General features: G+C 38.4%; 1 protein-coding gene across 3 annotated transcripts in view; it reads right to left on the bottom strand.

Moving 5' to 3' along the window:
• LOC101047438 (signal recognition particle subunit SRP54) overlaps window positions 1-12,958 on the bottom strand; it is an 89,209-nt gene that overhangs the window by 42,696 nt on the left and 33,555 nt on the right. For all 3 annotated transcript variants that reach the window (XM_074393356.1, XM_039469145.2, XM_039469144.2), the window contains 6 exons: window positions 12,668-12,816; window positions 12,244-12,344; window positions 11,289-11,375; window positions 7,337-7,410; window positions 7,030-7,138; window positions 603-773 (listed from right to left, as the gene is read on the bottom strand). In XM_074393356.1, coding sequence (XP_074249457.1) covers window positions 603-773; window positions 7,030-7,138; window positions 7,337-7,410; window positions 11,289-11,375; window positions 12,244-12,344; window positions 12,668-12,816 — 691 coding nt within the window. The remainder of the gene's footprint in view (window positions 1-602; window positions 774-7,029; window positions 7,139-7,336; window positions 7,411-11,288; window positions 11,376-12,243; window positions 12,345-12,667; window positions 12,817-12,958) is intronic.

Below are 12,958 nucleotides of genomic sequence, written 5' to 3'. Positions count from 1 at the left end.
CCCTCTCAGCCTCCCAAAGTACTAGGATTATAGGCATGAGCCAACACATCCAGCCAAGAATTATACTTTGAAGACTATCTGACAACATGAAAAAAGTTATATCAGAAGAAAACATTAGTTACAGCAACTTTGTTGTTGTTGTTGTTGTTTTAAAGACGGGGTTTCACCATGTTGGTCAGGCTGGTCTTAAACTCCTGACCTCAGGTAATCCGCCCGCCTTGGCCTCTAAAGTGCTTGGATTACAGGTGGGAGCCACTGTGCCCAGCCTAGTTACAGCAACTGTTATTTGCAGTAGGATCCATTGGATTCTCTGGGGAGTAATTTTTTTTCCCTTATATTATCTAAATTTAATATAATGTCTTCATAAAAATAAAATCATTTATTTTTTATTTTTTCATTTACCCACACTACAAAGATGTAAGTTTTTTTTTTAAATTAATGTTTATTACTTGACTATGAAAACAGATAAATCAAGGGTCACTCTATCAATCCTGGAAGTACTTGAAAATAACATGAAATTCAGCTGTGAATTTCAGTACTCTTAACTTTTTTCTCAGCTTCTTTTCAGTCTGTTAACTAATAACAAGCTTATTTTTTCTTACCTTTGAAAAGTCCTTTGATACCTCCCATCTTTTTTACCATCTGTGCAAACTTGGTATATTGAGTCAATAGTTCTTGAACATCTCTTGTTGATACACCTGATCCTCTTGCTACTCTTTGGATTCTTCCTGGTTGTTTACTAAAAACTTTGGCACCATCCGTACTGTCTAGTTCTGTAGACAAGGGTCAATTACTCTCACACACAATTATTCACCATCAAAGTAGTTATGTGCAGATGGGCAATATATAACTTCAGAGAGCTTAGCAGGTATGTTCTCATTTTTCTCTTTCTATATTACAAAGTATCTTACTTATAGAAAAACAGACATAATACATAGTCAAAACATCACCCAGATTTAACAAATGTTATAATTCAGTTTGCAAGTGATTTTTAAAAATTAAACACAGAATATATTCAAAGAACATTCATAGTATTCATTAGCTATAAACAAACAAACATGTACTTTCCCTACAGATTAAGTAAACTATTAATAGAATGTTTTGAGACCCCATGTTCACCACTTCCATACTTCGTATGTCCACCTTCTCCAGGCCCTCCAAACACCAGAGGTATATGGTATATTTCAAAAATGAACACAAATGCCCATCTTAGCTCTACCCTAAATAACTATTAATCATTAATTCATAAATTTAGACTGTATAAGCGAGCAGGAGATAGGTTCTATCAATAATCAACAGAAAAATTATTTCCTATAATCAAGTAATTCTACTAGTATTTTAGTTCTCTCAGTAGCATATAATAGTGAATTAATTCCCAGCTGATCACTCTTTGAATATGAAGTGCATTTCTTCTGGCTTCAGTTGCATGCAATCTGAAGAAGGGATGGACGTTAGTCCATTATGTTTGCATTCCCTCTGCAATATCCCCTCGATAAATGGTTATCTAGCCTTGGTCTTAATATCCAGGAGAGATGACCTGCTGTCTAATGTAAGGCTGTCTATGCCATTCTGTTATACTTAGGGAAAAATCTTTTCTTTTCACATATTAAATTGAAGTCTATTTACATGGCACGTCCATTCCTATTCATGTATATGTCTCCTTGCCAGGCATAAAAAATAAGGCTTTCAAAATGTTTTTTTTTTTTTTTAAGACACAGTCTTGCTCTGTCACTCAGGCTGGAGTGCAGTGGTACAAGCTTGGCTCACTGCAACCTCCACCTCCAGGGTTCAAGCGAGTCTCCGACCTCAGGCTCCCGAGTAGCTGGTACTACAGGCACACGACACCACAGCCAGCTAGTATTTTTGTGTTTTTTTTTAAAGACAGGTTTCACCATGTTGCCCAGGCTGGTCTCAAACTCCTGACCTCAAGTGATCCACCCACCTTGGCCTTCCAAAGTGCTGGGATTACAGGTGAGAGCCACCACACCTGGCCAACTTTCAAACTCGTAAGAGCCACCATGTCTCCTGTGAATTTTTGCTGGGTGACAAATATCCAACTCTTGACTCTTCTCTCATAACATGAATTAGAACCCCATTTATCATCCTGATTTCCTGTATCTTCTAATTGTCTATACCCTCTAAATATATTATCCAGAAGTGAACTGAAATCCAGGTAAAATCTAATTATTAATGCAATACTAACAAAGACGTAATATCTCAAAAATAAACTTAAGGTCAAAATCTCCAAATCTATTTCATAAATATGCTTTTAAGCCTCATCTTCATTATGAAATATATATACTATTCCTTCCAACAGCTCAAATCAAATGAAAGATAAACTAATAGCAGCACATATGGCAAGCAATATGACAGAGTTAAGCAAATAGTGGAAGGGGCCTTCACTCAAAGGAAGGAAGGAAGTCAGGAAAGATTCTATGATGGGCAAATTACTCAACTTCCCTGTACCGTAGTTTCCTAATTTGACAAAGGCAGATAATAAATGAATATGCCATAGGAGTTGTTATGATGATAAAATGAATTCATATATGTAAAGTGCTCAGGACAGTGCCTAGCACAGAACAGATACTTTAGATATGCTGTAGTCCTAAAAGGACAAATGTGAGTAAAGCAAAGAAGAGAAAGGAGCAAGGAATACTTTCAGAAGCAAAATATGGATTCCTAAAATAAACAACTAGTTTTCTGTAAAAGGGCTGAGCATAGATGAGAGCTGAGAGATTTAAAACGCTGAAAAGGCAGGTAATGTTAAAATTATAATAGAACTTGTATTCAGGCTCAGGAGTTTGGAATTAATAAAAACAGTAAAGAGCCACTAAAGAATTTAGATCCCAGGATTGTTATTACTGAAAAGACTATTCTGGTGGCACCGAGGAAGAAAGATTAAAACAGGAATGCAATAAAAGGGGAAATAGGAGGAGGCTACTGGAGTAATCCAGGTAAGAAATGACAAGAGTATAAACTAACTCGGTAATACAGAGACAAATATAAGAGGGAAGATGAGAGAAATATAGGAAGTATGACTCAGCAAATCTAAGGTGATGTTAAGGTTTCTACATTCCACTTGAAGTAGCAAAATACGGATACATGTAGACTGTGATAAATTAAGCATTTGCAAGCCGGGCATGGTGGCTCACACCTGTAATCCCAGGACTCTGGGAAGCCGAAGCAAGTGGATCACCTGAGGTCAGGAGTTCGAGATCAGTCTGGTCAACATGGTGAAACCCCATCTCTAGTAAAAATACAAAATTAGCTGGACGTGGTGACACATGCCTGTAATTCCAGCTGCTTGGGAGGCTGAGGCAGAATTGCTTGAACCTGGGAGGCAGAGGGTGCAGTGAGCTGAGATTGCACCACTGGACTGCAGCCTGGGCAGCAGAGCGAAACTCCAACTCAAAAAACACTAATTAAGCATGTGGACAACAAAACCACAGCTCATATAAAGAAAGAAAAAAGAAAAAAGAATTAAGCATGTGCATATAGTATGATGCCTAGAGCAAACACTAAGAAAAGTATTCAAAGAGATATTTTCAAAAATATTGTAGGTAAATTAAAATTAAATACTAATTAATATTTGGATAACCCACAGGAAAGCAGAAAAGGAGAAACAGAAGAATAAAAATCAGAGGGCATAAACAAATGAATAATAAAATGACAGAACTAAATCCTAACATAGCAATAATACACCCATTAAAAGACAAAGATTATCAGAATATATTTTTTAAAGTAACCCAATTATATGCTGTCAACATGAAACTCACTTCAAATATGAATAGGTAGGTGCTATGATCTGAATGTTTTATGTCTCCTGAAAATTAATGTTGAAACTTAATGCCTAAAGCAAGAGTATTAAAAGGCGTAGCTTCTGGGAAGTAATTAGGTTATAAGGGCGTTACCCTCAAGAATTGGTAGCCAGGCATGGTGGTTAATGCCTGTATCCCAGCTCAATCTCAGGCCAAGGTGGGCAGATCACTTGAGTCCAGGAGTTCAAGACCAGTCTGGGTGACATGGTAAAGCCCAACTCTACAAAAAATACAAAAATTAGCTGGGCATGGTGGTGCATGCTTACAGTCAGAGGCTGAGGCAGGAGGATTGCTTGAGTCCAGGAGGCAGAGGTTGCAGTGAGCCAAGATTGCAACACTGCCCTCCAGCCTGGACAGTAAAAGGGCTGGAGAAAACAAGGCCCTTTTTTTGTCCTTCTGTCCTTCCACCATGTGAGGACACAGCCGTTTGCCACTCTGGAGACACAGCAAGAAGGTACCATCTTGGAGGCAGAGACAAGACCAGCAGCACACCAAATCTTGGGCTCTTCTCAGCCTCAGGTATTTTGTTACAGCAGCACAAACAGACTTAGACAGTAGGTTAAAAGTAAAAGGAATAGGTCAGGCACTGTGGCTCACACCTGTAATCCTAGCACTTTGGGAGGCTGAGGTAGGCGGATCATGAGGTCAGGAGTTTGAGACCAATCTGATCAACATAATAAAACCCTGTCTCTACTAAAAATTATAAAAAAGTAGTCAGGCATGGTAGTGTGCACCTGTAATCCCAGGTTCTCAAGAGGCTGAGGCTGGAGAATCACGTGAACCCGGGAGGTGGGGGTTGCAGTGAGCTGAGGTTGCACCATTGCACTCCAGTCCGGGTGATAGTGTGAGGCTCCATCTCAAAAACAAACAAACAAAAAACAGTGAAAGGAAGGCAAGGTGTGCTGACTCACACCTGTAATCCCAGCGCTTTGGGAGGCCAAGCTGGGCAGATCACCTGAGGTCGAGAGTTCAAGACCAGCCTGACCAACATGGAGAAACCCCAGCTCTACTAAAAATACAAAATTAGCCAGGCATGGTGGTGCATGCCTGTAATCCCAGCTACTGGGGAGGCTAAGGCAGGAGAATCGCTTGAACCCAGAAAGCAGAGGCTGAAGTAAGCCAACACTGTGCCATTGCATTCCAGCCTGGGCAACAAGAGCGAAACTCCATCTCAAAAAAAAAAAAAAGACCAGGAACAGAGGGATGTGACATAATGATAAAAAGGGTCAATCACCAAGAAGACAAAATCCTAAATCTGAATGCACCCAACAAAAGAATTTGAAAACACATAAAGCAAAACTGACACAAGTGATAGGAGAAAAGTCACTCTCATACTTCAATATCAGTAATCAATAGAACCTCTAGAGAGAAAATCAGCAAGGATATATCTAGGTTCACCCGTTTCTAGCTTAGGTGATGCGGTAGATAGATGAAGTATCACTTACTTCAAAAGAAGTGCTACTTTTGAATCCCAAATGTCTTGGAAAACTTTCAAACATGTAAGAAGAAAAGCCTATCTAGCCTTTAGGAGCACGTAGAGAGGCAGTTATCAAGACGGTGGACTTGTACCACAACACTTAGGTTTAAAGTCCAGCCTCTCCATTCTCTAGTAACCTTGGGCAAATTACTCAACTTCCCTGTACCACAGTCTCCTAATTTGAAAAAGGCAGATAATAACTGAATATGCCATAGGAGTTGTCACGATGATAAAATGAATATGTAAAGTGTTCAGGACAGTGCATGGCACAGAATGGATACTTGAGATATGCTGCAATTATGAATTCTACATGCAAACATTTTTGCAGTGTTAGAGATGGTGATGAAAAAGATAAAAGAAAAAGACAGTCTTATCTGGGTTACTACGAAAACCTGGGGCTCAGGAAAAAGAGACTACAAAAAAATAATAAATCATAGATATGAATAATTGTTCAAATTGTTAGAATATTACATAAACTTAGTTGAAAAAGAGCAGCAGGGTTTGAGAGAACTGACTCCAATTCTGAAAGAAGTTCTACTGTGGGTAAAATGCTACTGAACAGCATTGAATACTACAGAGACATCTTTTGTGAAAAGAAGAGTAAATCCATGGGGCAAATTTCATTCTTGTCTTTTAAGAAATTGCCAGAGCCACTTTGACCTTCGGCAACCATCACCATAATCAGTTAGCAGTCATCAACATTAAGCTAAGAACCTCTACCAGCAAAAATATTATGATGCACTGAAGGCTTTAGATGATCATCAGCATTTTTAGCAATAAACTTTTTTTCTTTTGAGAGGGAGTCTTGCTCTGTCACTCAGGCTGTAGTGCAATGGTGCAATCTCAGCTGACTGCAACCTCTGCCTCTCGGGTTCAAGTGATTCTCCTGCCTCCCCTCCCAAGTAGCTGGGACTATGGATGCACGCCACCACACCTGGCTAATTGTTGTATTTGTACATCATTTTTTAGACATAATGCTCCTGCACACTTAATAGACACAGTATACATATGTGTAAACATAACTTTTATATACACTGGAAACCCAAAAAAATTAGTTATGACTCATTTTATTGCATGATATTTCCTTTATTGCAGTGGTCGAGAACCATACTCACAATATCTCTGAGGTATGCCTTTACAGGGTCAGGGAGACAGAGCAGTATACTGAGAAAACTAAAACCTTATGTTTCAGACCGAAACAATTTTGTAAGCATTGCTTAAGCTATCCATCTCTTACAGTTTCGCAATGTATGTTAGCAATATTAAAGCTATGAATAGACTTTCAATAATTTTTTTTTTTTTCATAGAGACAGAGTCTTGCTATGTTGTCTTAAACTCCTGGCCTCAAGTAATCCTTCCACCTTGGCCTGCCAAAGTGCTAGGATTACAGGTGTGAGCCACCTTACTTGGCCAAATTTAACTCTTAAAAACCAGCATTCAACCAAATTTGATTACGGAGTTCTCCTTTTAATTTATCTCTGTCAACATCATGAAGAACTAGTGTTCTTTCCTTGTAACTCATTTGGAGAAGTACTGTACTAGACATTTCTTTCAGTGATGAAGGCAATCCAATAATCATAACCCTTTGATTAAGAGCCTTCAAGCTATTATAAATCTATGTAAAAATACTCTTTCAATCTAAATTTCTGCCCATCTTGTCCACGAGAACACAGTGCAACTAACTTACTGATATTCAGAACACTGTCACCAGAGATAAATAATCTGCCATCTTACCTTGATCATTCATACTATCCATTATTGTCATTAATTTCTTTAGCCTTGCCATTGACTCCTGTTCATTTCCTTTGCTCATAAAATCTGTTCCAAAACCAGGGATCATCCCCTAAAACAGATTTAGATAAAGTCAATGACAGCTTAAGATTAACTGTTCAAAATGTCCACATTTAACAATTAGGTTTTTGACATTAAGTCTTAAGATATCTATTTTTACTCAAGTGTAAAAAATAATTAAAGCAACTGTATTTATTCTTAGAAATTTTAATGAAAACAAAAGAAGATATAAATACTAAGGATAACTAACCAAGATCTGACTGAAGGGGCCCATTTTCATGATATTTTGAAATTGCTCATACATGTCTCGCAACGTAAACTGACCTGAAATACAAATAATTTGGATATATTAGAGAATGTACATTTCCATTCAATAGAATTAATTTCTTCCTTAATCATGAATTCACCTTGAAGCGTACTTATAAAATACACAATCAATAAATATTCACTAAGCAGTTACCATGTGCAAGATGACAGGATGAATGCTGGGGAGAATATACAGACACATAGGTCCTATCCTAGAGAAGCTTACATTCTATCTTTACATTCTATCTGAGAAGACACAAATGCAAACACACAAGAAACCTGAAAACAAGGCACATAAAAACTAGACCTACTAGGATAAGCAAAATTTATAACAGGTTGACAGTATCAAAAGTTCAAGAGGATATATACCACAAAGAACTCCCATATATTGCTGGTGAGAATATAAAATAGCAAAACACTTTAGAAGATTGTTTGGAGCTTCTTAAATAGCTTAGTTATCTATGAACAGGAAAATGGGAAAAATATGATACACTGTGGGAAAAATACTTTTCAGCAATAAAAAGAACAAACTATAGATAAGTACAACTGCATGAATGAATATCAAAATATGCTTAGTCAAAGAAAACAGATTAGAAAAAAAGGATATACTCAGAATTTCCCTCTCTCTTTTTTTTTTTTTAAGAGGGTTGTGCTCTATCACCCAGACTGGATTGCAATGGCACAGTCATAATTCACTGGTAGCCTCAAACCTGAGGTCTGATCCTGAGCTCAAGTGATCCTCCTGCCTCAGTCTCCAGAGTAGCCAAGATTACAAATGCATGCCACTGGATTTTTCTTAAAAGATACAGGTCTCCCTATGTTACCCAGCCTGGTCTCAAATTCCTGGCCTGAAATGATCCTCTCACTTTGGCCTCCTAAAGCACTGGGATTACAGTGTGAGCCACCATGCACAGCCCAGGAATTCTATAATATGAAGCATTACTGGAAAAGGGCATAAACAAACCTTTTACAGTAATGGATACATTCTGTTTTCTGATTGGGTGTGGGTTACCGTGCATTTGCAAAAATAAAGGTATCCTTGCTGGGTATAGTGGCTCACGCCTGTAATCCCAGCACTTTGGGAGGCAGAGGCTGGTAGATCACGAGGTCAGAAGTTCAAGACTAGCCTGGCAAATATGGCAAAACCCCGTCCCCACTAAAAAAAAAAAAATTAGCTGGGTGTGGTGGCACACACCTGTAAACCCAGCTACTCGGGAGGCTGAGGCAGGAGAATCACCTGACCAGGGTTATTCAAGATAGTAAAATGAAGGTGCAGGTAGGCATGGTGGCTCATGCCTGTAATCCCAGCACTTTGGGAGGCCAAGGTGAGCAGATCACCTGAGGACAGGAGTTGAAGACCAGCCTGGCCAACATGGGGAAACCCCATCTCTACTAAAATACAAAAATTATCCAGGAGTAGTGGTGCACACCTCTAGTCCCAGCTACTGGGGAGGCTGAGGCAGGAGAACTGCTTGAACCTGGGAGGCAGAGGTTTCAGTGAGCTGAGATTGTGCCAATGCTCTCCAGCTTGGGCAACAGAGGAAGATTCCATCTAAAAAGAAAAAGGAGCAAAGAAAACAGGCAAGAAGGATAAATTCATTCATTCAATAGTAACTGAAGACCTACTATGTGCCAGATACTGTGTTAGGAACTGTGAACATAAAAGATGAGTAACACAGCTATGACGTCTACTTTTACCTTTTAGCAGAGAAAACAGATATCAAATAATTGCGATGAATAATACAAAAATTAATTGTAGAAAGGGATAGAAACATCTATCAGAAAGTTCCAACTCAGTCTAGGGTTCAAGTAAAATGTCCCTGAAAAAGGATATTTAGTGTAAGTAGGGTGCCATATTGGCTAGAGAAGAGGAGGGTAGAGGTGAGAAGGGAGATAGAGGGACTAGCAAAGTCAACAGCCCAGATGTGAGAGACAGAAATATACATTTGAGAAATTGAAAGAAGTCCAGCATAGCTGACACATAGAACAACAGTGCTAAAACACAACATGGAAGATGTGAGCTAAATGGTAAAATCAGTTAAAAATTTTATAAGGGCAATAGAAAGCCACTAAAGAACTTTAAAAAGAGCAGTAATGGGATCAGATGTGCATTTGTGAAAAATCATTTTGGCTGTACTATGAAAAAATACATCAAAGGGGAGGAGTATTGGAAGCTGGAAGATCTGTTAAAAGACTCACAATAAGCAATCTAGGAAAGAGATTAACTACCATAGCTGTAGGGTGGCTACAGAGGAGAGGATGGAATGGAGATATTTAGGGAGTAGAAATGCTAGGACTAGTTAACTGATGGAGAAAGGAGCGGGCAGGGTGAGGAAGAAATAATGATGACACCGAAGTTTCTCACTGGTAACAATATAAATCATGTTAACATTCATTGATGAGACAACGAGGTGAGAGGTTGGGATAGGATAAGGATATGCTGAATTTGAGGTGTCTATGCAACATCCAAGAATGGTCTAGTAAACAGATATATGAGTCTGAAGCTCCAGAGAAAGATGACTTAGAATGATCCCTGAGAAACATTAGCATTTAAGAGAAAAGTAAAGGCAAATTATTTGATGAGATGAGTGAGAAGAAGCAAAGAGGCAGAATAGTTGCTATGGTAATTAAAGTAAAAGATTTTTAGAAAAACTGGAATGGACGAGAATAAAATACATTAAACGTTTATGATGTGCCAGAGATTGTATATGTATCAGGTAATGCAATCTTCACAACCACATGAAGTAGTATTATGTACTTTTTATAGATGACAAAACTGAAGGTAAGTAATTTCAAAATGTTAATACAGCCAAAAAATACATTAGAGATACAAGTACAGGTATGTTATATTTAAGAACCTGAGCTCCTAATCAGAATAATATCCTTCTCTACAGGAGAGGTCTTTCATGTGGAGTAAAGAAAATGTGGTATATTTAATTTCACCCTTTTACATTTCTTTTCTTTCTTTTTTTCTTTTTTTTTTTTTGAGACTGAGTTTCGCTCTTGTTACCCAGGCTGGAGTGCAATGACGCAATCTCGGCTCACCTCAACCTCCGCCTCCTGGTTTCAGGCAATTCTCCTGCCTCAGCCTCCTGAGTAGCTGGGATTACAGGCACGCGCCACCATGCCCAACTAATTTTTTGTATTTTTAGTAGAGACGGGGTTTCACCATGTTGACCAAGATGGTCTTGATCTCCTGACCTCGTGATCCATCCACCTCAGCCTCCCAAAATGCTGGGATTACAGGCGTGAGCCACCGCGCCTGGCCCTACATTTCTTTTTAATGCATATATATAAAGAAATTTATAAGAAAACAGATTAAGAGGGTGTGTTCTAACTTACTTTTAATGTGTTTAACTTCAAGGAACCAGCAGAGCGCAGTGGCTCACGCCTGTAATCCCAGCACTTTGGGAAGCTGAGGTGGGCGGATCACCTGAGGTTAGTAGTTTGAGATCAGCCTGGTCAACATGGGGAAACCCCATCTCTACTAGGAATACAAAAATTAGCCAGGCCTGGTGGTGCGTGCCTGTAATCCCAGCTACTCAGAAAGCTGAGGCAGGAAAATCACTTGAACACAGGAGACAGTGGCTGCAGTAAGCCAAGACTGCGCCACTGCACTCCAGCCTGGTAACAGAGTGAGACTCTGTCTACAACAAACAAACAAAAACACTTCAAGAAACCTAGTGAAAGCCTTGATTTTAATCTTACTTTTAATAAAAAACACTAAATTCTGTAACTGCTCAGATGACTGAGATTTAAAATAATTTGCATATAAATAATCTAAAATAATAAGCAGAAGATAATACTCTAATAAAATTACATTTCAAACTTAATAGTAACTTTATAAAATTAATAGAAGACATCTGAGATCAAGTTCTCTTTTGTCACTCATATACCATGTTTCAACTTCTCTATAAGTGCTTCATTGTCATCCAGCTTCAACTCGTTGACTTTATCTATCAGTCCTTCAATGTCACCCATACCTATAAGATAAAAAAAGAAAAATTAACAACTAATACTATAACTTGCTTTACATTATACAAAACACATTCACATACACAATAATCTTGTGAGGTTATTATGATGGGTTAGGTATTCTTACTACACTATGCAAATGAGAAAACTGAAGCTAAGAAAGATAAGTGGCATGACCAGGCGCAGTGAATCTGCCTGTAATTCCCGCACTCTGGGAGGCTGAGGCAGGTCACCTAAGGTCAGGAGTTTGAGACCAGCCTGGACAACATGGTGAAATGCTGTCTTTACTAAAAATGCAAAAATTAGCTGGGCCTGGTGGCACATGCCTGTAATCCCAGCTACTAAGGAGGCTGAAGCAGGAAAATTGCTCGAACCCGGGAGGTGGAGGGTTCGGTGAAACAAGATCACGGCACTACACTCCAGCCTGAGTGACAAAAGCAAAATTCCATCTCAAAAAAAAAAAAAGAAAGAAAGAAAGAAAGTCAAGTGGCAACAAAGTAGAAAAGCAGGGACTCCAGCCCAGGGTTTAACTCCAAATTCCATGTTCTCTATAAACACCTTGAGACATTGCCAAAGTATTACTGCCCTTACATCCGCTATTACTGAAACCACTTATTTTTGTATTGTGCTCTAAAGCTTTTCCAAATCCCACTGGGGCCTCCAAAAAAAAAAAAAAGAACTTTCTACTAGATACCTCATTTTAACACTTTCACCACAGAAAGCCAATAACCATTATCTCTATTTTACAAGTAAGGAAAAAAAGTTATAGAAGGAAATGATGTTCTTAAATTAGTGAGGCAGAATTAAAATCCTATTTTGTCCTAAAGATACATATTATTTCTCAGAGATTTTTCTATTTTCCACCACTGTACGTACCAAGAAGTTTGCTAATAAAAGGCTGTGTTTTGAAAGGTTCGAAGTCATCTATATGTTCCCCTGTACCAATGAAAATAATAGGACTTTTTGTGGCAGCAACTCTGAAAAAAAAAAAAAAAACAAAGAAAAAGAAAATATAAAATAACTTCAAAAGAACCCCGCAAATTTCCAGCAGATGTGAAATTCGAAGTGAATCTGCCTCCAAAGCTAATTAGACAAAGGTACAAAACTCAACTTTCATTTCACTAGTTATAAAAGAACTCTATCAGACAGGCTCCAAAATTGTTTCTATTTAAACTTCCTTTATAAACGATACTCGGTTCACTAATGAAACATATTTTAAATGATCAATATGAAAGCTATAAACACATATCCTTCCCCATATAATCCCAAGACAGAGGACAACAGTATCAATGATACTTACGCACTGAGCGCACCACCTCCTTTTGCATGGCCATCAAGTTTTGTCACTATTACTGAGGCTACGTCTACTTTATCTTTAAAAGCCTTAGCCTGGGCTTCACAAGCCTGCCCAATGGAGGCATCCATCACATAAACAATGTTGTCAGGTTGCTAGAACGTTTAAATAGAAAAGATACTTTAGAAAAGATTTGTATTGATCCTAAGCAAATGTCATCATTAGAAGCTATAAAACAATATTTAGAGCTGGGCATTGTGGCTCATGCCTGTAATCCCAGCACTTTGGGAGGCCAAG

The sequence above is a fragment of the Saimiri boliviensis genome, chromosome 2 (genome assembly GCF_048565385.1).
Source record: "Saimiri boliviensis isolate mSaiBol1 chromosome 2, mSaiBol1.pri, whole genome shotgun sequence".
In the NCBI taxonomy this organism is placed as follows: Eukaryota; Metazoa; Chordata; class Mammalia; order Primates; family Cebidae; genus Saimiri; species Saimiri boliviensis.
This window is presented reverse-complemented; position numbering and strand designations above follow the sequence as displayed.